This window comes from Ammodytes marinus (genome assembly GCF_949987685.1).
Source record: "Ammodytes marinus genome assembly, chromosome: 2".
Classification (NCBI taxonomy): Eukaryota; Metazoa; Chordata; class Actinopteri; order Uranoscopiformes; family Ammodytidae; genus Ammodytes; species Ammodytes marinus.
Genome location: NC_137231.1, coordinates 24,262,094 through 24,289,773, shown reverse-complemented (window position 1 = coordinate 24,289,773; position 27,680 = coordinate 24,262,094). Strand labels below are relative to the sequence as shown.

Genomic DNA, 27,680 nt, shown 5'->3' with positions numbered 1-27,680 from the left:
ACAACAGTAGCTTGTTGAGTCCACGTCAATGGATATTTACCGACTACAGAGATACAATGACAACATTTTCTCAAAGCCAGCTCCTCCGATGCACCGATCCTGTCTGACAGACAGATCAGTGAGTCATCTGATAGAGGCTAACTCAATTCCAGCTGTATCACAGATGCAACATCTCCCTGCCAGTCAGTGATTCTTCTCACCTCTAAATCTGTCTTTTCCTGTCCTGATTGAGCCTCAATATAGTACCTATCAATGAACTGCCACTGAGAGCCTCCACGCTCATGAGTTACTATGGATACACCACACGCCATAAAAGAAAAGGGTGTGGCAGTCATGCTGCTGCATTCACCTAGCCAGTTTATAGTGTGTGTGTGTGTGTGTGTGTGTGTGTGTGTGTGTGTGTGTGTGTGTGTGTGTGTGTGTGTGTGTGTGTGTGTGTGTGTGTGTGTGTGTGTGTGTGTGTGTGTGTGTGTGTGTGTGTGTGTGTGTGTGTGTGTGTGTGTGTGTGTGTGTGTGTGTGTGTGTGTGTGTGTGTGTGTGTGTGTGTGTGTGTGTGTGTGTGTGTGTGTGTGTGTGTGTGGGTCAGATCTATACTGTGTGCCAGAAAGAACGCGGACAGAATCAGATGAGACGGACGAGCGCTGGTCACACACTCTGTCTGTCCACTGATGAAAGCAATGCAAAGCAAAAACACAGCAACACTCCACCAGCTGGGTGTCCTGCTGCTCTCATTGAGTCTGTCCTTCCCAAAACGATTCTAAAAATAAAGTCCATTCATCATCAGCTCACAAAACATGTTTAGACACATTTCAAGTGTTCTTTCCAACACTGGTGGCCGAGAGACGTTCCAGTTATTTTCTTGTCTTTCACACTTTATCAAATCTGTCCACTCTCATTTATCCCAATGCTGCTTTCACCCACATTTCTTATTGCATAATCATCATTATCATTTTTTTTTTGTTCAGAATGCAAACACTGCCACAAACGGCAAACCCAAATGAGATCGTTTAGTCTTGGCTTTTCGATGGCAACTGATGTCCTAAAAAGCTCAAAATAAAAGAGTCTACACATTGATACAGTTGTGCTCTGTATCCCCCCTTCTCAACTTGTTGCATTTCATCCTGCCTGATTGAGGCTACTGAAATATTGAAATATCTGCCAACAGTGAATTTCTCCCAGCATGGCTGTTAACTGTTGCAAAGATAAGAGGCTACAAAGAAGCTGTCGCTGTTTGACATGGAATATCCACAAATTGGATATTTTGAAAATAACATGAGCCCCAGGGGACATCACCAGAAACTGTTGCTTTTGACAGTGTGGAAAATATATTTTTTAAGTGAAAGTTTGTTTTTGTTGTTTGTTTGTTTTTTCTAACATAACTCCATGGTTATCCTTGTGATTTTAAATGCAGTATATGTGTTTATTATTTTATGCGGTTACTCGAGGACTAGCAGCTACTTTGATGGATGGAGATTCAAATAAAATATGTGTGTGCTAGATCATCAAAGGCAATTGTCAATAATGTTTTCAATAATTCCGATCTATCCTCAGATTTGTACAACCATTCAGAATAATTTATTTCCTGAAGCACAAAGTCCGATTCCAACCTCCAGTTCCAACCCTGTATGCAGCCTGTAAGACGGCACTTCAGCCTTATAAAAACACTGAGGAACAGATAAGTCGATTAAGGATACAACCTTTTTCCTCATGCTCAACACCTTAGTGAGGATGTTACACAAAGCAACAAAACACATCACAGTTTAGCCACATCTCTGAGGCCCAAAATTCTCACTGCATTTTTTTAAATGGGGGAGAGGAGCTTGAGACAGCCCTTAGTAAAACAAGGTATTATGACTGTTAGTAGTCTGTGGTCGATTAAAGATCCTTTTCAAAACACAGTTTTACATTCTGCTTCTTTTCTGCTGTTTCCATAACAACCATGAAGGGATGAAAGAATTTGCTCTATAACCTTCAGGTCTGAATACCGTCAGGAAAACACACAGGAGCTGCATAGTAGCGCATAATCACATCAGGAAACTTAGCTTTAGCTTGGCCTATATAATGCTGTGGAAGTGGAACAGGTAGGAAAATAAAACCAAGACTTTGCGAGGCGACACGCTGCTTTTAACCAATTTCCAGCTTATTCACTTTAACCACACTGATAATCAATCATCTGCATCATTTCTGACAGAATATCCCATTAAACAGACACCTAAACACCATCTCATTACCCAGCACCTACAAAGTCTGCTTTTTGCACTCCTAAAACTCACAAGCTCTCACTGCATGTCTGTCCCCCTCTCGCTAATAAAGATGCAGAATCTTTGGCTCACTCGCTCTCACACTCACTGAATGAGGAAGCTATTCCCATTGCTGCGTTTCTTAAATCATCCTTGGGATCTTACTGTCAATGGTGGAGGTAGTCCGAGCAATCCAATTAGAAACGTCTGGAAGGTAACAGAGGAGGTGAGGAAAGGACAGTGGATACTCTGTCTGTATGTGAAAGCCTCAATGTTTTTTTGTAGATATAGAGAAAGAGAAAATACTGAAACATGACTAAACAATACGTGCAAACACATGCATGACTCTGTGCTACTTCATAAACATAGACCTTCACTGACTGAAGTGCACTCATCTTTAACCCGACCTTGCACAGTTCCACTGACCCAAAGCTGCCACTACATAGTCTTGACTCTAAACAAGCTGTAACTTAACACATTTACATTAATTATTTTTTACCAAATATTACCATGACTTTGTTTGACATACACAAGCCAATATAACCTCGATATGAAGTCGAACACACACACACACACACACACACACACACACACACACACACACACACACACACACACACACACACACACACACACACACACACACACACACACACACACACACACACAGTGTACCGTCACTTCTCCGGCTCCCACTGGGTTAACACATAAGAACATGCCTGAACCCACAGAAAAGACAATTAAACACATCTGCAAGCCATTAGGTCTAATCACATAGTGCAACAGTGGCAGAACAAGCGAGAGCCTGTGTTCCATTCAAGTACAAAGTCAGGACTGAAAGCTACATGCAGAGCTCACTGCTGTTCTCATCCTAATGAGATTAATCATCAGCGGGAGATAAAAAGATCTTCTCATACAAAGCCTTATTGTCAGAGTGTTTCTACAATATGGGGAGCCATACTGTACCAAACCGTGACGGAACAAGAGAGCCAGCCTTGTTAAACAATTCATATTTTAACTTCATATCCCCATCCGTCACACACATCCTCCTGTGTGGCGAGGAAAACAGTGGGATTGGAAGATTAATCTAAAGGCCAGGACACACCGGCCCGATAATCGGCCTTCGTACATGGTCGGAGAGTCTGGAGGGGGCGGGGACACGAATCTGTTTGGTGTGTTCGGTGACGTCGGCCATCATAGATGTCGTCGGGCTTCTTTTCAGCCAATTCAACATGTTCAATCGGCGTCGGGCAGTCTTTCAGTCGGAGCAATTTGATTGGTGGAGGGCTAGCGAATCAGTGAAGCCCGGAAGTGAGGCGGGTAGCACAAACATCAGTGACGCGCAGGCAATGTCTTAACACTCTCAACACATTGTTTGGCATCATTTCGTTGGCTTGATATTTAATACTTGGGATCATGAGGACCGAAAAAATCGAGGAACAACTTATCAGCATGGTAGAGGATAGACCGTCGCTGTTTGCGGTTGCTGACAAAAATTACTCCAACCGGCTGTCCCATAATTTCCGGCTTCCGTATTTTTTTGGGCCACAATACAGATTAGCGCCGCCTGCTGTTATGGAGACATTACGTCCCGCGCAAGCACAGAGCGTACGAAAAGTCAGTAGTCGGCTCGGTGTTTTTGGCACTTTTTTGGCCGTGACGGGCCTGAATCGGCAGACTCCATTTTCGGGCGACGTTCGGTAGTCGGACCGGTGTGTCCTGGCCTTAAGTGTCAACCATGTCACGGACGATGAAGAAAATTCCAGAGGAATGTGGTGATTTAGTAAGTCGAGGAGACAGCTAAACAAAGGCACTGAAGATATTGCTTTTTTAAAATATATATACTGTAAACTTTATTTGACAGTTGAAGTAGAGCGTAGATTGGAAACGGAGAGAGAGAGAGAGAGAGAGAGAGAGAGAGAGAGGGATGACATGCAGTAAACGGCCCGGGTCCACTGTGACAAGGACTGAGCCTGTATGGTACACGCTCTACCCACTACGCCACGGGAGTGCCCTGAAGATATCACTTCTTTAGAGTGTTTTTAATCATAAAATATCAGTGCAATAAAATCATGAACCTCTTTAACGTTCGCCAAATGTTGGACTGGAGTTCAGTCCTGTATGACGTTTGATGAGGGGTTAAAGCGACCCCAACGCATCATCACCCACACTCTGCAGGTACAGAATGACATTGGCTTAGACAAACAACCTCAGGGCGTTAGTTACTCTGTCTCACTTTCCTCCCACCCGTCCCTTTTCCTTCTCACACCTTCTTTTTATGTATGAATGTCCCTCGGGAAGAAACTGAGGAACAGGTCCTCAAAATGAAGATTCTTTATCTGTCCAGCAGTGGATTTTTTTTTTTTTAGTTTATGGAAAAACAACAGGTGTTACGTCAGTGGCTTCAACTACAAAGGTGATAATGAATTGAAGGAGTTTATATTTAACCCTGAAATCAGACACAAACAGACAACTATCTGTTGACACTGTCATATTGACATCATACCAGCAACATTCACTATAGTTTCACCATTTCTGGTCTTTCAAAATAAAACCTCCTACAAGCGTATATGTGCAAGTGTATACATTGTTATATATAACTTTATCATATATATTTTTTCTATGGCCTGATCTGACAAAACCACCAACTCCAAATAGAAAAGTGAAGTCGGTTCTTTGCATAACTCTCTCTCATCATGTTGCTTTTAACCTCTGACCTCTCTTTTTTTCTTAATATGCTTATCAGGATGGGGGCTTCAGACAACATCTACAAGGGCCGCAGTACATTCATGGAGGAGCTGACTGAAGCCTCAGAGATCATTTCCCATGCAACAGAGCGTTCTTTGGTCATCCTCGATGAACTGGGACGGGGCACGAGCACCCACGATGGCATTGCCATCGCCTTTGCCACCCTGGAGTACTTCATCAGAGATGTAAGTGCTGGTTTTATGAATGAACATTCTGTGAAAGATGACAAGGGTAAGACAGATTTTAATTAAGGGAAAGAAAAGCAAAAGGATGGTAAGGCACTTGGGGACATTTGAGGCAGGTTACATTTAGTGTGTGGCTGCGGAAATCAAATCTATTGTCAACCACACGCATATTATTTCTCTATATATTTACATGCAAGTGTTTGACTGTATGTCCTTGTGCAGATTGAAGTGATTGTTTTGTTTTGCAGATAGAGACAAGGGTCCAGGGAGAAATCAGTGGCAGAGCAGCTCTTGAAAACTGAGCAGAATTGTAGATAAGCTTGATCTATAATGTTACTGTGGTCTTAGACAGTAATCAGCAAAGGGAAATGAGAAAGAGAGAGAGGGAGAGGGAGAGACCTTGAGATTAACTAATTGCTCAAGAGATGTATGTTTTACCAGTAGTAGGCCTCATATCATGCTAATGAGGACAGGTTCTCCAGTGTCCACCTTTGCACTTAAAATGAGTCACATCCGTCCATATAGCCCAGTGCAATTTTTTAATCACATTTTACCTGCCTGTTCATGTCAGCTGTCACTAAAAGGATGTGTGCAGAAAGCAGAGAGCTCCTTTGTTAGCCAGCAATCGAGGCCAAGGTGAAGACTGGGTTTGGTATTCCTATGGGTGTGTGTGTGTGCGTGTGTGTGTGTGTGTGTGTGTTTGTGTGTGTGTGTTCTGTTGGGAGCATGTCGGCTGGCACAGTCGGAGCCCTTTGGGGGTTGCAACATGTTGCGTTTAATTTTGACAGCAGATGAGCGGTACTCTGAGAAAATGAGGGAATGAGAGAGGAGGCAAGGGGGTTGTTTGTATTATAGAATGGAGATATCACTTCAGACATCAGCAAGTCAGTATTTGTTTCCTTGTGGAGAGTTTACAGTATGTGCATGTACCAATTAGTGCGAAACAATCAGATCAATACTGTACGCACAGAGAACTCATTATTACAGTTCGAGTTGGAGCTCTCAGAGCTTGTGGCATCAATGAGCATGCAGCTGTTCATGTTCTCAGCTGTTTGAATATTCTCCACTCTATAACATAAATTAATAAAACATGAAACTTCTCGTTCGTTCTAGCTTAATGTTTTTTAATTAGCCTTTCGAATGAGGCCATTTGGATGTGGAGTTGTACCTCTGCTGTTGGATAACACGTCAAACACGTCCAGTAGTGTCGATGCACATTTCTTAATGAACACAGACGTTTGTTTCTTTACTTGCAATGAGTTTGTTTTGGAGATCTGATGGCTTATTTAACTTGTCACATAACTGGACTTACATTCCTCAAGAGAATGATTAGTAAGTTGTAATTGTATATCTGCCAAATTTCTGCAAGCACACACACAGTGTGGTGATATTTGAGTGGTATTAGTGCCCCCTACGCTGTGAAAGGATTTATTGAGTCAGATGGCCCACCCTGACCTAAAGGAGCATGTATTTATTCACGTACTTTAGGAACTCGGATAAGCACAGCACCAGCTGTTTATCTGACTGTCAAGGAATTAAACAAACCATTGATTCTGAATTTGGGCCACCTGGTTGTTGTGAAAGGATGAGCCGCAGGGGGCACTTCACTCCCACTTCAGCCCAGTGATGGATACTACTGATGGGTTTCTGGAGTTTTAACTTTAAAGCTTACTTACTCTAATGCTGCCGTCTGGGTATCCAAAGCTCACAAGCTGTTTTCAATCAATGGGAGCTGGTATTTTGGTGTTTGTTAATTTTCTGTTTTCCAAGACCTTAGTCAAAAAGCTTTGAATTAGTGTTACCCCTGTTCAAATATAGATGAATAAACATTTCTCTTTGAAAAGCCCCTTCCAGTTTTCATGTTTTGCCATTTCCACATTCATCTTTGGACAGAACCTATGGGTTATGCAATTTTGCTGGAAAACGTAGAATGATTATGTGTAAATAGCAGCTAATGCAACACTGCTGTTGGCAGGAGTGGGGAGCGTTCTAACTACCAGTTAGACAGCATTGATTTGTAGAAAGCCTTGCTATTAAAGGGAAGACAAACAGAAGAGCACATAAGAAGTTATGCTTTACAGTAGAGGGCCTCCTCAGTACATGCAAACATGCAGAGTCTTTCATGCTCACTCCTCCTCTTCCTCCTGTAATAGACTCAACTTGCGTCGAAAGTCAGGCTGCTCCTCCTTTGGACTTGGTTGTTATAGTAACACACCTTTTCCCTGTGCCCAGTACTCACCTGAGAGATAGTTCAGATTGTAGATGGGTTTCAAAATACACACTCAATCAAAGAGATGGCCTTGACGCAGAAAACAGTAAAAAAGAAACAGGAAATCAGAGGAGGAGATAGAAGACCATTCAAAATGGAAGTTGCTTCTTGGACATGATGCTTGGTTTCATGATGAAATCAGGGTACATGTTCTATCGGACTTTCACTTGTATCACCTCCAAGAACAGCTGGTCCTGCCTCTGGCTTTTACACTAAGCTCGACACAATGCTTTGGACTCGTAGCTTGACTCAGACTTGCACTTACATTGTAATACTACACTGTAGTAGCAGGCAGAATCAGGCCCAGCTGCACAATTGGACTCAAAGGACAACCTAATCTCACTAAAGCTCACTTTTGGCTGCACACTAATGGCTACATTTTCTCTAGGATGTATCGCTCTATGTGGGTGTAAATGGTCTGATGTGCCCACGCTTATGCACAAAGCTCCTGGTAAGACCCACTTGTGCTCCCCTGCACTCTGCACTGTTCTGTGCCTGCCCTGTACTCCTGTTAAGCGTATGTAGAAATTTCCAGTCTGTTTTTTTCTCATCTTCCTGTGAAAGCATTTTTCCAAATGTCTAGCTGTTGCTGTTAAGAAATGTTGTTAAAATCTTTATTGGAGTCCATATATTTCACATAGGGGGCACCAGAAAAAAATCGTCTACGGATGCAAATCAGATGATGTGAGAAATATCAAAGTAAATGGCATTTATATAGCGCTTTTAACCGAAGCGCTTTACAAGGTCTTTGCTGCTTTTTCACAATCACACACACTCTTACACCGATCTAGCGATCTATCACACAGGGTGCTGGCCACCCATCAGCTGAACAATTCATCTTTCAGCCCTTGTTTCACTATTCTAATATGGATTTTTGTGATACCGTAATTTACTGTACTGCAATTTTATGACAGACTTGTGTCTAAAAACTCACATTTTGTTAAGTGTGCATAAAAGTTAGTTGCGATAAGTTGTGATCCACTTTAAAATTTATTCCTCTCACAAATGAGGGCACAGCTTGCTAATTCTCTTAAATTTCACTTGAAAATTCACACTCTCTTATGCCGAATGTTGTGAGGCAGGAGTCGCAAAAAAGTTCTATGAATCAGATCAGTTACATTTGTTTTATGACAGATCTTTATGTCCTGATGTCCACTGCTTTAAATGATTTTGAAAACATTTGGATTGATTTCTCTTTTTTCTTTTAAACACTATCAGTATATGAACTTAATAATTATAGAGGCACAATCACTGTTTCTTTTAACCCTTAGTGTTCAGAAGAAGCACAAATAGTGGACCAGAACTTGACATTAAATTGTTTCCAAAAATCCAGTTTGAACACAATCAAGACCAGAACTAAAATAGGTAACAATTGTATTATATAATTATATATTATATTTTTTTTCCCTTAGTCCAGACCAAATTAACTGAACAGCAGGTGTGAAAGCTCCCCAAAGTCCATGTCAGCATCCCGAACAGTCAGTTCTTACTATTGCACCCTGGGTGTGACAGAAAAGCCATAGGCATTGCTTTACCAAGTATTTCCATTCAATCAAAAGGAAATGTCATCGGTCATTGAACCCTGGCTTGAATAGTTTGGGCCAATGAGAAAACAAGATTAGCTAGCAGCCTGAGTCAGAGGTCAGTGACAGAAAAAAACGCATGCACACTCAGACCTCAGTGAGTGCCTTGTTAGTTTAGAGGTGCGAACACAAAAGGTGTTGACTTCAGCTGGAATTGGATTTGCGTCTAATTGGAGGGAGAAGAGTAAAAAGACAGAGGGACAGCTATAGTGGTGTTGACACCTCTAGCCTTTCTTCTAGGATGATATTACAGAGTGGAAGCTTGTGCCTTTGACATCACATCATTATTAAACAGCTAGGAAGAGTGGAGATGAAAATGAAACGCACACATATTCAGAGGTAAAAAGAAGGTGACATGATGCAGTGAGAATTGACCTGTTAACATGTGACGGTTTTATTTGAACTGCGTGTCAAACATAACACACAGCCTGTCCCATCTGGACCGGGCCTCCTTAATGTTGGACTGCCTCGAACATCTCCCTATCTGTTTATAAACATACAGCAGATTTTAGCTTACATTATGGGTGGATATTTATGGAGTTTCCACTCCCCCCCCAGCTGCTAAAGAGCCAGATATACTGCTAAAAGGCCGGAAACACATACAATAATAATGCTGATGAAGATAGAGAATCAGAAACATATGATAACATGCTGATTTTTACTTGATAAAGACTTAAACCATGATTGGATCATCGAAATTGCCTGGTTGTTTGATTTTCTGGTTATCGATTAATTGACTAATTGTTTCAGCCCTGTTGTCAGTGCACCCCGGGGGGGTCTGGAAATGAGTTTCCATTAGCCCATAATCAGACCATTATCAAGGCTGCGGCCCCTCCCTGCTATACTCCGTTTGTTTCTATCTTTCAGTGTAGGTGGATAGGAATGACTGAAGTAGCTTGTCTATTTGTATGTTGGAGCCTGTTGTTTTGTTTCGGAGGGTGCAGGTCTGTGTGTCTTTGTCTGAGGCAGGTGGGAGTCATCCTGCCTGTCTCTTTTAGAGGGAGGTATTACTAGTGACGTGTGACCTTTCTCAGACCGAGCGGTTATCGGGCCGATCCTGGAGCCAGCTGAGTCCCATAGACGCCTGTCTGCTGCGATGATGTAAGACACAGACCGGGTTCATCAATGAGAGAAAATACACAATTTGTTATCACTACCAAACGTTCATCTAGTGCTTACATTTTGGGGATATATAACCCAGCATTGGTTGTGTTTTAAAAAGTTGCTCACATTGTAAAGAGGCTCGAATGTGGGAGAAATGTTCATTTAATTTTTGTGCTGAAGTGCTCCATCTACTCCCATTTACATGTGATTGGGTTGTTGAAGTAAAATTTAAAAGGAAATGCATTTGTTTTAGTGAAGAGCTCTCAGCAGCTGTCCTGGGAGTGCAGCGCTGAGAGGTAAAATGTTTGTGCGTGCATTTGAGAGAGAGGCTGAGTGAGCGAGTGTGTGTGTGTGTGTGTGTGTATGTGTGTGTGATTTTCATGTCTTAACCTTAAAGCCACTACGAGTAACATGGCACGTTGGCGTCCCCTTTGGACAAAAGCGGTAGTATTTTTACGACGCCCGCTGTCGCAAAACTGTTTTCTAGCTCGTGCCAGGCGTGCGAGTGGGAACTGAGAAGGGCACAATATAGTGCATGTCCGTGTGTTGAAAGTGTGAGGACTCTTTTCGGCTCCGTGAGAGTGGTTTTGACACTGCATCAACTAATGCCAGTCAGTGCTACACACACCTGATTGCAATGAGTTGATTCAGCAGCGTCACCTAACTACTCTCTCTCACGGAGCTGAAAGATTACGTGTCCTCACAGAAAGCGAATGAACGAGAGACGGCAGTTAGTATGGATCACGATGAGGTAATGTGTTTGTGTTGTTGATGTAAATAATGACTATTTCAGATAATGGTTATCTGATGATGGTGAAGCAAAGCAAACTTTGTGTTAGTACCAACCGCTCATTCATTTAGGAATAAACACTGCAGTCTAGTTTCGCTCTCGTGAAATTGTATACACGTTGCTTGGCAACGACCTCGTCCCGCCCGTAGCCTATATCACTCTCCTTTTTAGCTTTTCTTCATTGCGTTCTCTTTTTTTTCTTTGATGGTTCAGCCCCGTTATCAGTCATTATGACGACAAATAGCTGTCTCAAACAAGGCTCCCGCTCCCCTTCCCTCACCTGGAGGGATAGGTTTCTCAAATCGCGTTGCTGCTCCACACTGAAATCTGCGACCAATACGGATATGTGACCATAGAGCCTGCACGAGCGAACCGAAAATCGGACTGGGAGTGCGACCAGACCAAAAGCAGTAATAAAAACTATATAAAAACGTCTTTCTTTGCACTGATGGTCTTGTTTGCTGTTAAAGGTAATTTATGATTATCAGAGGAAACATGAGGCTGTTTAAAAGATATTTAAATGTTACTCGTAGCCGCTTTAATGCCAGAGTTCCATCATGTAGCCTTTGGGTGGCTCCTGGGCCCAGACAGAGATTAGAGAATAGCTGTTTGAGGTTAAGTGCCTTCAATTGCTTTATCCCTCTCCAGAGCTTAAAAAGATGTGTGTGGTGTTAATAGTGAAAGGCAGAAAAATAGAGCACTTGACTGCGGAAATCCTTAAGAAAAAGAAAAAAAGGTTAATAGGGGAGATTGAGGGGAGTTGTGCCAGTTGGGAAGTAGTGCCACCCCTTGTTTCTAGAAAACCATAATAGAAGAAATTGGAAATGTGACCACATATTTAAGAAGTGTCCTCCACTTGACTCATCCTGTAAAGAAGGGAGACACATGGAATAAGATAGAAGCACATTTATGCTCAAAAAACAGGTTTTTGCCTTTCAAAGTAAAATTTCCATGATCGGGGTTTTTTGATTATTGTGTCTGAACAATTATAGACACGTTTGAAAACATTTGACACATATTTTAGAGCTTCAGTATGCTACACTTTGAGACTATACAGTTAGCACAATGTCAGCCCTAAACTGCTGCATCATGCTAATTGTCCAAAATGATGGTGTTGGGGAGATTTGTGCCAAAGGGCCTGGGATGAGTTATAAGTAAGTAAGTAAAATGTATTTATAAAAGCACATGTATTAAAGTATGCCCAAAGTGCTGTACATAGTGCATTCAGTAGGTAAAAAATTAAGGTAAAATAACAATAACAAAAATAAAAGACATAACGCCCAGACATCCACATATAAACAAAGATAGTAGTGCAGAGGTAAGAAAGTTAATGGGGAGGGAAAGTGTTGAGCATAATACTGAATGGTGCAAAGCCATGTTAAATAGCCTACTCAGGGACGTCATTACGTCAGCGTGCGTGCCTGCGTGCACTGCTAATGTCATGTGAGCATGCGCAGAATAAACGGTCAGTGGAATCCCAGACCATGACAAGTGATGATGGCGGCTGTGTGTTTTCTCTCAGTGAACATTAGCCACTAGATGGTGTTAGCTAGCCACTTTGGATGACTGTAACTACGCGATAGACTGCTGCAAGAATGTCTAACGTAACAGAAAGCCAGGGTGTACAGATCGGTTTTGATTGGCCTTGATTTAAAGGCAGAAATGGAGGGGGAATCACATGTCAGGTGGCAGTTGGTTCCACAAGCACTGAGTAGCTACTGCGAAGTAAATTGCTTAAGCTGCGAACACACTGCACTGGCCGCGCGGCGAGATTACATACAAAGTCAATGTACTAGCGCGTGGCCGCGCGTCCACCCAAGAATCGGCGGCCGGCGGCGGGCGCTGCCATTTGCGGCGTGGCCAACATATGCGGCGAACGCAGAAGATGAAATTATTTATCTTTTTGGCGTCGCCGCGCCGCGATAGCCAATCAGCGTTGAGATTGCCCGGTGGTCTGCAAGACGAGGTGGGCGTGTGGACTGAGGACATGTGGCTTCCAATACATTCTGCAAATATGTGTACTTTGCATCTGTTTAGCTGTTGGTTGTACTTTAGCCAAGGTAGCGCCGGTTAGCATAGTGAAACTCACCCAGCTGTGCTGTTCCTGAGGATAATATGAACCCAAACTTGACGGCAGTGTCCGTGTGGAATTCCAATATAGTAGCGAAGCACCGGTGTTGTCCTCCGCCAGACCCGGGACACTTTCACTTTCAGGTAGGCTGATGTCTGCCTTTATTTTTGCAGCTGAGCACACACTGCTGTTGTTATTGTGTTTAGTATGTTGCTGAATTGCTGTTAATGTGTAATGTGTGTGTATTTGCGATCGGGGTGCGTCTTCATGCTGTTTTAATGATATTTGTGACATGACTGCCGCTGTACACAGTGTACCTACAGGTCCTTCTCATATAATTAGCATATTGTGATAAAGTTCAATCTTTTCTGTAATGTACTGATAAACATTAGACTTTCATATATTTTAGATTCATTACACACAACTGAAGTAGTTCAAGCCTTTTATTGTTTTAATATTGATGATTTTGGCAAAAAAGTAAAGAAAAACCAAAAATCCCTATCTCAAAAAATTAGCATATTTCATCTGACCAATAAAAGAAAAGTGTTTTTAATACAAAAAAGTCAACCTTCAAATAATTATGTTCAGTTATGCACTCAATACTTGGTCGGGAATCCTTTCGCAGAAATGACTGCTTCAATGCGGCGTGGCATGGAGGCAATCAGCCTGTGGCACTGCTGAGGTGTTATGGAGGCCCAGGATGCTTCGATAGCGGCCTTAAGCTCATCCACAGTGTTGGGTCTGGTGTCTCTCAACTTCCTCTTCACAATATCCCACAGATTCTCTATGGGGTTCAGGTCAGGAGAGTTGGCAGGCCAATTGAGCACAGTAATACCATGGTCAGTAAACCATTTACCAGTGGTTTTGGCACTGTGAGCAGGTGCCAGGTCTTGTTGAAAAATGAAATCTTCATCTCCATAAAGCTTTTCAGCAGATGGAAGCATGAAGTGCTCCAAAATCTCCTGATAGCTAGCTGCATTGACCCTGCCTTTGATAAAACACAGTGGACCAACACCAGCAGCTGACATGGCACCCCAGACCATCACTGACTGTGGGTACTTGACACTGGACTTCAGGCATTTTGGCATTTCCTTCTCCCCAGTCTTCCTCCAGACTCTGGCACCTTGATTTCCGAATGACATGCAAAATTTGCTTTCATCCGAAAAAAGTACTTTGGACCACTGAGCAACAGTCCAGTGCTGCTTCTCTGTAGCCCAGGTCAGGCGCTTCTTCCGCTGTTTCTGGTTCAAAAGTGGCTTGACCTGAGGAATGCGGCACCTGTAGCCCATTTCCTGCACACGCCTGTGCACGGTGGCTCTGGATGTTTCTACTCCAGACTCAGTCCACTGCTTCCGCAGGTCCCCCAAGGTCTGGAATCGGCCCTTCTCCACAATCCTCCTCAGGGTCCGGTCACCTCTTCTGGTTGTGCAGCGTTTTCTGCCACACTTTTTCCTTCCCACAGACTTCCCACTGAGGTGCCTTGATACAGCACTCTGGGAACAGCCTATTCGCTCAGAAATTTCTTTCTGTGTCTTACCCTCTTGCTTGAGGGTGTCAATGATGGCCTTCTGGACAGCAGTCAGGTCGGCAGTCTTACCCATGATTGTGGTTTTGAGTAATGAACCAGGCTGGGAGTTTTTAAAAGCCTCAGGAATCTTTTGCAGGTGTTTAGAGTTAATTAGTTGATTCGGAAGATTAGGTTAAGAGCTCGTTTAGAGTACCTTTTCATGATATGCTAATTTTTTGAGATAGGAATTTGGGGTTTTCATGAGCTGTATGCCAAAATCATCAGTATTAAAACAACAAAAGACCTGAAATATTTCAGTTGGTGTGCAATGAATCTAAAATATATGAAAGTTCAATTATTATCATTACATTATGGAAAATAATCAACTTTATCACAATATGCTAATTATATGAGAAGGACCCACAGCTGGACCATGTTGTTGTTGTTGTTGTTGCACCGTAAGTGTGACGGGTCTGATCTCGGCGTCGGCGTCAGGAATTAAAATCATGGACAAGAAACCTTGTAGATTTCATCATTGTCCAATATTACAAAAGCACAGATTACTCAACTGGGAAAACATGGTCAAATATTCAAATCTATGTCTTGTCTATAAAATGGCCTCTTGCGTTCACGCGGCCAACCGACGCCTTCGATGTGGCGGCGGCGGCTGCGGTTAATATGGCCCAATATGACCAAGCGGCGAGCCTCCTGCGTTCACGCGGCCAACCGCCGCAGGGGGCCAGTGCGGTGTGTTCCCAGCTTTAGAGTTTTGCCAGTGGCATTGGTTGTATAGGCTGGTCACCAAAAACAAAGTGATTGTCTACAGTAGCTCAGAAGAGACTGACATCTCCTTTCCACTTAACGACACCACTGATGAGAGTTCAGATGGCCAGAACGATGATGATGGTGACTTTGTCACTGTGAGCTGTAAACTGTCCATAGAGCCCTCGGCCCCTTTCCCCTGCTTCCCTCTTTACTTTTCTCCCTTTTACACATGTGGGCCGTGTCTGCAAGCTACATGTGAGTGCAGCTGCGCACCACTTTTGCACCGGGTCAAAGGGCATTATGGAAGTGCGATTAATCTGCGTTAATTTTTTTAATCGCTTTAATTTTTCTGTGATTAATTAATCAAAATTAATGTGTTAATTTAACAGCCCTAGTTTTAATATGTGATAACATTTAACCTTTAGTTGAGATTTCTGTGCACACTGTGGTCGGTTCTCAATTTTTCACTGTCACGCTGCAAAGCTGTTGAGTTGGTGGGAAGGCGGTTACACTATTGTCTTTTAAAGTAACACATGGCAGGTAGAGGGTCCTCAAAAGTGACATTAAACTACCACCTGCAGTTGCTTTTTACACACCAGAGGAACTGATACATCAAAAGTGATTGTATTGATGAAATTCTTAACTTCTCCCCCACTTCTTTTTCCTAGGTGAAAGCCCTTATCCTTTTTGTTACCCATTACCCCCCTCTGTGCGAGCTGGAGCGAGTGTATCCTGAACATGTGTCCAACTACCACATGGCTTTTCTTCTCAACGAACCTGACATCGCTACTGAGACTGACGGTACACGTTTGTGCATTTTTGTGTGAATGTGAAAATTCTTTAACTCTTTATTGTTTTTTGGTAAAAAGATACATACCAGTTTGACCGTTGCCATATTGTTAACAATCCTGCTTTGTTGGTTTCGAAATCACTTGACAGTTAACATGTGTGTTTACAGATGGAGAGGTTCAGCCAGAGTTCATCACCTTCCTCTACCAGTTGACTGAAGGAGCTGCTGGGCGGAGCTATGGCCTAAATGTTGCCCGATTGGCTGATATCCCAGATCCTATACTACACACTGCTGCACACAAAGCCCAGGAGCTGGAGAGCATGGTCAACACCAGGAGGTAGGCCTACAGCAAACACATAAATACACAGTGACCATTTCACTCACCAAGTCAGACCAGCCATCTTTCTTTTTTTTTTAAGATAATTTTCTGGGGCATTTTCAAGCTTCATTAGACAGTACAGAGTTGAAATGGTGAGAGAGAGAGAGGGGGGATGAACTGCAGTAAAGGTCCACGGGTCAGATTTGAACCCACGACCACTGCAACAAAGGCCGGAGCCAATATGGTACGCGCTCTATCCACTACGCCACCGGAGCGTCCCCAGACCAGCCATTCTTAACTCAGCATAATACACAAACTAAATAAATTAGCATGAAGGGAAATGTAGGATTTTAATGGATGAAAGTCAGTTCATCTCAACCTCTGCTGCTTTGATTTCTTTAACCTGATTTTTCTCTTTTTATTGTTTTCTCTGACAATTCCCCTGACAACTTTATGGCAATGAAAAACATAATGTTGTTTCAGAATCTCATTGAAACCTCTCATTAATGACACATATCCTTTTCCCATGCTTTCTGGAGAGTATTTTAAGTACTAATGAATCTTGACAGTCAAAATCTAAAAAAGCAAACGTGTTACACGAAGAAATAGAACTCGGAGCCGCTTCACCGTCACTAAATTGAGTGTTTAACACTCAAATGAGTTTGATTTTATTCTTATGCTATACGGGTCTGAACCGGAAACTGTACCAATATTCCTGGAAAATCCAATTGGTTACAAACTACTGTGTGCAGCTCAGGTTTTGTCACTTGCTGAAAACAAGACATTTGAAGGAGGAGGGGACACCTAGCCTGGTCCAACCAGACCATTGTACTTCATTTCATTTGTAGGGAAAATTAAATTTGGCCGGAAGTAGGTAGGCGGGCGGAGCCAGGCTAGGGGACACCTGTGGCTGCTTTGATTCTGAAAAATGCTAAATCAGATTTAGCCGAATTTAGTTTTCTTTCTAAAGACGTTATTAGAGACTTCTCATGAAGTCGCCAATTGATGTAGCCAATGCCACCTCTGGACGGTCAGTTCACCACCAAGCAGAAAAAAGGGCTCAGAAATGTAGCGTGCCAACAACTGCTTTTGTTTAGCTGTGTTTGTGGAGCAATTTCCCATTTGTAGAATCTTATTTTTGTTTATAACGTTTATTTTAAATAAATGTTCCTAATCTAGTTATTAACTAAAATAGACATTTTAATTGCTATAAATGTGTTGGAATTGTAGATTAAAACCAAACTGGGATGTTGTAAAAGCTTCTATCAAGGTTTATCATGGCATATTTTGTCCCCGGGGACCCAAATCTTATTTTCCCTTGACTAATTAATTTTTCTAAGTACTAAGAGGGTTGCACAATTGCATGCTAATAGGGAAAAGAAGATAACGTTTCCTACATGGATTTAAAAAACAAACTGGTGCGGACAAGTTTTTCTACTAGATGAAGAACACTCAAAGATGGTCTGCTTACGATTGGGTTAGGAAACGTAAATACAAATTCTTAATTTTTCGATTGGTGTCAAAACGTCAGCATAATGCATTTTCTCCGGATACAGCCTTCTGTATTTGATAATTTGTACACTGCATCACCACACTCTGTAATAGGAAGCTTGCTAGGAGTTGATATATGAAATATCTGGCAGCGCACAGACAAGCACACACGCACACACACACACACACACACACACACACACACACACACACACACACACACACACACACACACACACAGAGGTCTATACTTCTCTATCAATGTAATCCTCCCTATATGAAATGTTTGTCCTTTGTTGGAGTGAAGCTATGCTGAGTACACAATAATGGTACACGGAGGAGTTGTGCTGCTGGTCAGAGAACATGGATTTATTTGTACTCTCACACAGCTGTGCGTGGGAGTACAATGTATATAGGCTCACCACGTGCTTTGTGTTGGACATACAATATTTTAATATATTTTTTTGTTTTGTTAAAGCAACACTTCCATATCTCTGTCTCCATCTCTCTAGGAAGAATAAGAAACTTCTCTCAGATCTTTGGAGAATCTCGGACAGAGCGTCCCTCGTGGAGTGGCTGCAAACAAAATCTTGACAGTGCTGCAACAGTAGTCAACACGATCAGAAAATACACACACGCACACGCAGACACACACACACACACACACACACACACACACACACACACACACACACACACACACACACACACACACACACACTCTCACACACACACACACACACACACACACACACACACACACACACACACACACACACACACACACACACACACACACACACATATGGAGAAGCTCGAACCCAGAAAAAGAAGAAAGCAATCTTGTTTCAGAAAGGACTCTGGTGGCGCTGGTGGAGTGGTTGTTGCTGCTAATGTGTTTGTGTTGGTGTGTGAAAAGGATTTTACCCATGATTTGTACTGTAACTTAATTACATTACATCAATTAATACCAACTGATCAAGATTATAACTGTTTGTTATGACATCAGTGTGTTCAGTGATTCATTAAAGAAAAAATACAAACTAATCACACTTGCTGCTCTTTGACCTTAAAAAAGCACCCTCATTTATTTGCATTTGCACTGCTCTACTATAACATTATCAGAGACACAATGACCTACAATATTTCTAACTTGATGCATCAGAATCACAGAAACAGTCTTTTTTAATACAGCCTTGTTAATATCTGGCACATACATTACCCATAATGCAACTCAACTGCTGTAACATCACTTTAGTAAATGTATCATAATTTGTGCAGGTCCTTCTGGATCCACAAAAGGCTCTACACAACTTTTTATTTACTTATTTATTTCAATTCAAATTACTTTTACATATGCAGTAGTAAGCTACTCCCAAATATATTTAAGTCGACTTTGATGTGTAAAATCAGTGGCATTACCCTTCAAATAAGAACTACAAACTTCCTTCATGTTGAGCAGAACACTGAATCTTTTTTATTGATTTATTAATGCATTTATTCCTGAAAGCTATTAATGATGCAGAAACAAATAACTGAATTCACCAGTGAGAAGAGCTGCATTACATATCTGCCTTGCTCTCTCACTCACAAACACTCTCTCTCTCTCTCTCTCTCTCTCTCTCTCACACACACACACACACACACGCGCACACGCACACCTACACACCTCTCACGCTCCGCCTTTAATTCCGCCAACTCCAAGATCAGTGCGCATCGCCGGAGAGCGAAAGATAGAGGGACCTAGTGGGAGTGAGTGAGTGTGTGCGAGAGAGAGTTAACCACTGTCAAAGCCGATTACCGGGTCTGTGATTCTGTCACTGCTCTGTCCACTTCAGGGTTCTCCCCTTTGAGCACGACACGCCTCTCGCTTTCTCCTTATTGTTTACTTATAGAAATGTGTTTTTTTGGGGGGGCATCAGCATGGATTTATTGTAGTGCTCGTGGAACTCAGACATCTTTACTATGAGTTCCTCCGCAGAAGCGCTCCCGTCAGAGGGGCAACTTTTCAGTGAGCCACGGCACCGCTGAGCTGCGCGTTATCTTGGTGGGAAAGTTTACACGCAACCCACTGCGGGCATGGGCTTGCGGTGAATGCTCGGGGTTGTCACACTTTCTTCTGTCTTCCAAGCCCTACGACAAAATGCAAAAGAGCGTCCGCTACAACGAAGGGCACGCGCTGTTTCTGTCGGCAGTCGCGCGTAAAGAGGGGACCAAGCGCGGGTACATGAGCAAGAAAACGGCGGAGAACAGCCGATGGCACGACAAGTTCTTCTCCCTCTACCAGAATATACTGTTCTACTTCGAGAACGAGCAGAGCGCGCGACCAGCCGGGATTTACCTGTTGGAAGGATGCACCTGCGAGCGCACGCCGGCGCCAAAGATGTCCACCACAGGGAAGGAAGCGCTGGAGAAACAGGTGAGGGATTAAAACGAGCATGTCAGTCCACTAAACACTGATGTGAATCAAAATTCCCACATTTTGTCTTAACTCAGCCCAACCCAAAGCCCACACATCATCATGGGGGAAAAGTGGTGCAGTCACCAACTGATGGTAAATGATGACAACAGACATGCTCACTGAAGAGATACATCTCTGGAGTGTATAATGCGTTCGGTTTTTCAGATCTGTTATTTTCAAATTGATTTTTGCTCGTTTATTTCACTTAAATCACATCAATGAAAACTAGGCTACAAGATCAAATTGTTTCATTACACTCAGACGCCCATGTATAAAAGTGGCCAATGCAGCATCAGACTAAAGTGGCTGCAACTTCTCAGGCTCTAGGCTCTTCATGGTTTCAACAAGACCCGCAGTGTCAAGTCAAGAGCCCCAAGTGCATCTTCCCTGGGCAGGTGACAAATTCCCAGAGGATTCAGTGTGCTAATGGGAGCAAGCTGAGAGAGAGAGAGAATTTCCCACAGCATGTATTTTTCCAATATATAAAAAAACGACCTAGAACTGCAACAAAACATGTGTTTTCAGCTGTTGCACATCAATGTAGGCCTTTTCTTTGTTCCCTCTTGTCTAGGGTCATGAAAGCTGCCAGCTGCAGCCACAGTATGGACTTAATTTGTAATATGTTGGGTTGTCACATTTTCAACATAAACACGATCAAGTTTTTCCAAACACCACTTTATGTGGATTCATTTAAGGTTGACAATTCTCATAGCTCAGTCACATGTATTTTAAATCTGACTGGTAGGCAACCAAAACCATGCAGCAACAGGTTTTCATATTTAACCCCATGAGAACTTTAAAGTTCAACCTGTTTAATACATGCCTAATGTGTAATACATGTATAATATGTATTTCCTGCATTCTGCACTGAAATAGATTTCATTGAATGAAATATGTATTTCCAGGATGCCGTGTTTTCATGGCTGTAACCAGGCCCGGTTCTAGACAGTTAGATTAGGTTGGGCCTGTAGAAATTTTAGGTGGGCACACTGGGCAGAGAGAATTGTTTTGCCCTTGTAAGATCTCTGCGTCTGCTTTTTGGCACATTTACTGTGAATTGTGAAGAACACAATATGCAAATAAACTTTGAGTGTTGCTGTGTGGGAGATTTGATTCTTACATGTTTTTTTCCCCAAATGTTTATGAATAACATATAATATACATTATAAACAACATAATGTATCTTTTTTTTAATCACAGTATTAACTGTAGGCAGTCTGAGCTGATTGAAGAGAAAGCTTTGGGACTGGGCAACCTGGATGGTGGTAGTCCACTATACACACTAAATAAAGTAGGTATATAGTCTTTCCACTATTGCCTCCGATGTCCAGCTGGGTGAAAATAGTAGCCAGCCGAGGTCACAACCCTGCTGGGTCCGGGGGTATGCCCCTCCGGGAGATTTTTTTTTACCTTTTTAAAGTGAAATGCATGAATCTGGTGCACTTTGAGAGGAAAATTAAGAGGCTTAATCTGAGGAATTTAGTGTGAACAGATAATTTGGAGACACTGGGTTGGATGAATTAGAAGCTATTGAAGAAAGACACATGGATTTTCCATAGAAATATACATTTGAAATAAAATATTATGCAGGGTCCTCTGGGATGGGCTTAGTGCTTTTTTTCTTTTACGGGACATATTTTTCTGTAATATAATGAATTCATTTAAATGCAGTGAGAGGAACGAAGCGGAAGAACTCTGAGGGCAGCCCCATTTTCAAATATTTTTAAATAAACTCAATACACACTGTGCATGCCATGGACTTGAACGTGACGTGATCAATTAACCTCGGATTACCTCCCAGATGAACTGATTCAATTATTAAGCTATTAACTATCTACCAAAACATTGTATTCCTTTTATTGTATGATAATTTACATTTACATAATATGATGTTGATATCAAACACACAAACTAAAAAAAAAACGAAATAAAAAAAAATTTGGGGGGGCCCTGGCAGTCGGGACCCTAAGCAACCGCTCATTACGCTTATGCCTCGGGCCGGCTCTGCTGACCAGTGACCACTATAAGCGGGTGGATAACTTGGAGGCAGGCTGTCCTGCCCACCCAATAATACAATTAGAAGCAATGCGTGGTAATGGTATATTCTTTAGTATTAATTAATTGTCTGAATTTTATTTGACATTTTCTTGGACAACGAATGAACAGGTCCGTCCGATGGTGGGTCTGGACTTCCTCCTAAAAAAATTAAAAAATTAAAAAATTTTGATTTGGTGGGCACGGCCCACCCTGGCCCCTGGCTACCGCCGGCCCTGGGTGTAACATTATCCAGATGTCTAGTGCTTCGTTTAGTTACACATACTGCAGCGTGGCATATTTGGTGACCTCCTGATCTGAACTATGATTTCAAGTAAAGCTTTAGTGGCTTAGGTTATGCATTGTTTGTGCAATTAGGATTTGTAATAATAGACCCACTGCAGAATCCTGCAGTGCTATAAAAAAAGAGGAGGTTTTGGAGGTCACCACTTTTATATCGGTGATACGCAGAGAAAATTTTTGGAAAAATCTGTCTGTGACTATGCTCCTGGAAGTTTCCTCAGCTTTGTTGCTCCAACAGTTAGGTTGGTCTTGTTGCTAGGAAACATTTGAATTACCATTTGCAAATGTGTTTAATTGAGAAACAAATGAAACGCACATGCACTGGTTCCACTTACAACCACTCAATCCAAGGGTCATATCAATCAAATGATCAGTCTTTGTTATTGTAGGAAATAAACATAGCCTACCTTTACTTCATTAAAGTAATCACAGAGAAAACAGAATGATTTCAGTTTTTGATCCCAGGTTCAAGCTGGCCTCAGGGACTGCATGCTTGTGTCGCGCACATGCATCATGCCGATAAAAAATTTAGGGGGGAGGGATAAACAGGAGAACATTGACTTTTTCCAGTTTGAGCAAGTATTAAGGGGAGAGTAAGTGGATGTACAATTAATCATATGGGAGGTTTAAAACAGTGACCAATCATCATCACTCAGAAAGCATGTACTGTATCTCCACTGACTTCCACCTATGTATACAGTAGATGTCTGTCTCTTTAAATGTACAGTGTGTGTAAGAATAATTTATTCAAGATGTATGCAAATGTAGAGAAAGCTACAGGATAGCCAGGAGATGTTGAATTATGCCATACGTAAAGCAGGAATAGTATGTCTTTACTCCTATAGTTGTTATTAATGAGAATGAAAGAAGGACAAATGCAGTTCTTATCACTAGTATAGGCACTATATGTACCAAAAAAACCAACCTTTCTCTCTTCATGTAATGTGTGTGATTGGCAGTTGGGATGTGTTATTTTACCCTATCTTTCTACACACTCACACTGACTGTCTCACTCTCTCCCTGAATCCGTCTCACTCTCACAGTACAGCTGAGGTGTTTTATTAGGGTTATTTTCATCTGCCCTCAGCTAACAACTAGTTTGCTGCCATGTAGCTGTACTCCATAGCCATTCTCACAGGAGGAATAATTCAAATAACAAACGTTTTATCCAGCTTATGAGAATGTGTGTGTGTGCTTATGTTTTTGAGATGATCAAGCATCAATCGAGGAGAATTTCAGGGTTTGGTATGATCCTGGGCTTTAGTCGTTGTGCAAGCGTTTGGTAGGGTGAAGTGAGAGAATGGCCTCCCATCGCCCCATCTTACTCTTCACTGTTGTTATGTGCAGTAGATTGAGTCTGCCAACAACCTGCAGTATCACACCCCCACACAGCGAGCCACAATGCAACCACACACAGCCACTGCCTCCCTCTCACTCACTGGTGTACTCAGATCGACGCAAACCCCTTCAAATAATTCAAGCATTTGCACTGGTCTGACTAGTTTCCACAGCGATATTGCTGATGTGAACATGTGTGTGTGTCAGTAGATTTATGTAGCTTGTGGTTATTGATCCAAGAGAGAAGCACAATTCATCAGAGGACCATCAGAGGACCATGAACCACGGGAGATGACAATATGTCAAAATGTTACTGAGCGACGCAAAACATTGGCGTTGCTTTCTTGAATAGCTGTTTGCCATGTTGCAGAAACAACTGAGCCAATGAATTGTCGGACTTTGTAGGTCAATAGGTTGGGAAAATCATCATACAGTAATTGTGCCAGAGCCAGGATCCATGCAAATCCTGGAGGAAATCAATGCAGCTACAGAGGCTGTTATAAATTGACCATGAAACCTCACAGCTCTAAAATCAAAAGGCCATGCATCGCAGGGATTTTTCAAAGGGGGACATTTTTAGATGCAAATTCAACAGAAAATAAACATTACTTGACATGTTAAGGAGTGGCTGTGGCTTGGGAGGTAAGACAGAGGTAGGCAGAGCATGTCGAATCACAGGGTTGGTGGTTAGTGGTTTGATCCCCTGTTCCTACTCCCCCACCACATGTTGAAGCGTCCTTGGACAAGACACTAGAATCCCCACCCCCCCTCACTGCATTGTAGCTTGCTGTCATCAGAGTGAGCCTGAATAAAAGAGTGATTAATAGAGAAATTGTTAGAGGCTTTAAATGAAAGCACTATAAAAATATAGTCCGGTCAATATTAAAAACAAATTTTTTCTTTGATCGAGGTGATAAAAGGAAAGCAAGTTTCTGTCAGGTTGGAATACTGTAAATGGGACTCTGAAAGTGAAATCAGGCTTAGGTATTGTGTCCCTGGGGGGAAAAAACACAACATTCATGAAAACTAATAAATAAAACACAACATCAACACATTATTTCTATGGATAAAAATACAGTTTCTGATAAAAAACAAACATCTTAAAACTAGAAGATAAACATATGTGCTGTATGTATATCTTATAGTTTTAAGAATATAGGGCGTAGGGCGCTGTAAATATGAATTAATTACTGCTCGATTATCGCTGTTAATATGAATAAGCTAATCAGAAATGTTTATTTTAAGTGTTCCTTCAATACAGGGGTCCTTATTATGTTCAAGTTTTCAGAATTTAAGGCTCAGTATTATCAACAAGGATGCTTCAAAGGGGATAAAAAATAGGTCTGTTAAAGGCATTGAATCTATGAACTTCCCTCCATCCATGCTAAATGCAAATGGCTGAAGTACAATGCAACGTCAAGTACCGGAGAAATTGGTTCACTGATGTCTGATCTAGCTTTAATGAAGTGTTTTTTATTGGGCAATAGGCAAATAGGAGTCCTTTGAAATCCTTCCTCATTAGAATTGATACCAGAAAAGGTGGGGTGATACTTTAGAGTTGAAGTGTCAGCGCTGACTTCCTGCTGTGTGTGTGTGTGTGTGTGTGTGTGTGTGTGTGTGTTCATGTGTGTGTGTGTGTGTGAGTGTGTAATTATATCTCATTAGAAAGCTCCACCAGCTCTAAACGCTTTTCTTGGAGCCTCGAGTCTTTGCTGTTGCTTGCACTAATCGTTTGTATCAAGGAACCAATTCTTCCAGTATTCCGGGACTCTGATCTGCTTTCCTCTGAAGGTTGCTTTTCATTTCTCTCTGTTTTCTGCCAAGTGCCGGAGCCATTATGGACCTAATTAGAGTCAGATAAGAATTTAAAGCTGGCGTCTGTCTTCAAATCTGTCTCTTGTGTTTGAAATACTGCACTTATCAAAGTATGGATGACAAAGAGGGTGGATTTTACTTTAAAGAAAACACTCCTGGTACAACAACAATGTTCTGTAATTGTTAATATATGCTCCCTGTACCATGAAAAACAAATTGTGTGATGTTCACGAACTAAGAGAAACAGCTTTGTTTCAAGAAGTAGCCTATACAATGCATTGGAATCGATACCACTATCATGTCTGTCTTTCAAGTATGGAGAGAAAGCCAAGCGATGATAAGCTGAGCATAACATAAAGAAGGTGTTACATGCGGTTACTATTATTTGCAAATTACAGCTGGAAGCAGTGACTTCCCATAGTGTTGTCACAATGGAGTTGCCAGGCAACCAGCTGCACGGAAGTGCCAGGCAAATGGATAAACTATTGAGCCTTAAAGATACTGGAAGTAGTTTTTTTTTCTTTTTTTACTTTACTTGAAAGATAACAAGCCTTGCCATTTCCCTTTGCCACCAATTTTTATGCCAAGCTACGCTAATTATGTCCCGTCCCGATTGTAACTCCACACCTAACATAGTATCAAACTTCTCAATTGACTCTAAGGTTACAGTGTGTAATATAACAGTATTTTGGTGTCATGATGAAAGTTAGGGATTGCAACGCTCCTTCTCTACCCCTTTTTGGAGAATTTACAGAAGCTAAAGTTGCCTAAGGAAAATAATAAAGTTACTTAGGATGGCATCATAAACCACTGCCTCAAGTCTTTCCACAATATCAAGTGACGTGGTTAAGATGTATTTAGTTTTTCATTCTATTGCACTTATTCTTCGTCTTCAAACTGTTGCTTTTCCGGCAGACACCCAATATACAGTATATAAAAACGCATAAGGCGGTTATGTTTGTCCGTTTTGTGCTACTGTAGAATCATGGTGTTGCAACATGGCCACCTGTGTGCTATGTAGATATACAATGCTCATTCTAAGTTAATAAAAAACAGCTTTTATTTTCACGCCATTATACACTCATTAAAACATACTACAGGCAGACCCGGTTCTAGACAGTTAGATTAGGGTGGGCCTGTAGAAATTTTAGGTGGGCACACTGGGCAGAGAGACCGAAGATGCGAGCGCGCGCATAGGTGCAGGGTTTAAGGGATCAGTGAACATAAACCTGTTAAATCATCAGATACATTTACAGATAATCTCTGATCAGAGTGTTTCGAGGTAGGCACCACAGGTATAAGTATACTTTTCTACAGTGTGAAAGTTTAGTGTTTGTGTCTGAGTTTGTGTTAAACAGAGAGAAGGCCCCATACTTGATTATAAGAACGTCTTAGGAGGAAGTTAACAGCATGGAGGGCAATGAAGAAACAGCAGGATGTGGGATGTTGATTCAATGATTGTCACATTAGCTGGTTCATCATTAGTTGAATTTAGTGGTTACATAAAGTATTGCCGCTGCTGCAGTCGGATCAATGTTTTCTATCTCTTCAAAAGCAGACAAAATCTGTTCTTGCCCGCTAGAGTGAAGTAAATCTTTTTTCACAGATAACAGATAAATATGTGCATCAATCTCGTATATGTCCGTGCAAGAAAGCAAATAATTACGCATGGCCAATTATATCACAAATTATTTGAAATTTTTGGATTTGTCATATATGGTACATGAGAACAGGTAAAATGTATATAATTAATATACAGAGTTCTCATGACAATAGTAATTTGTTTCTTTGTTCTTGTGCTTGGAGCATTTTCATGAAGCCACATTTGGCACAAAAAATACATAATTGCCCCTATGGGAACATGACA

At 41.8% G+C, this 27,680-nt stretch overlaps 2 protein-coding genes across 2 annotated transcripts in view; both read left to right on the top strand.

Moving 5' to 3' along the window:
* Positions 1 to 18,747, top strand: part of msh3 (mutS homolog 3 (E. coli)) — a 49,324-nt gene extending 30,577 nt beyond the window's left edge. The window contains exons 21-24 of the mRNA XM_080039042.1: positions 4,987 to 5,173; positions 15,931 to 16,063; positions 16,221 to 16,389; positions 18,375 to 18,747. Of these exons, the coding sequence (XP_079895168.1) occupies positions 4,987 to 5,173; positions 15,931 to 16,063; positions 16,221 to 16,389; positions 18,375 to 18,456 (571 nt within the window). The 3' untranslated portion in view covers positions 18,457 to 18,747. The remainder of the gene's footprint in view (positions 1 to 4,986; positions 5,174 to 15,930; positions 16,064 to 16,220; positions 16,390 to 18,374) is intronic.
* A 1,258-nt stretch (positions 18,748 to 20,005) lies between these two features.
* The window catches only part of LOC307256471 (ras-specific guanine nucleotide-releasing factor 2-like), a gene marked incomplete at both ends in the record, with an annotated part of 49,759 nt that continues 42,084 nt past the window's right edge, over positions 20,006 to 27,680 (top strand). Inside the window, one exon of the mRNA XM_080035433.1 lies at positions 20,006 to 20,281. Coding sequence (XP_079891559.1) covers positions 20,006 to 20,281 — 276 coding nt within the window. The remainder of the gene's footprint in view (positions 20,282 to 27,680) is intronic.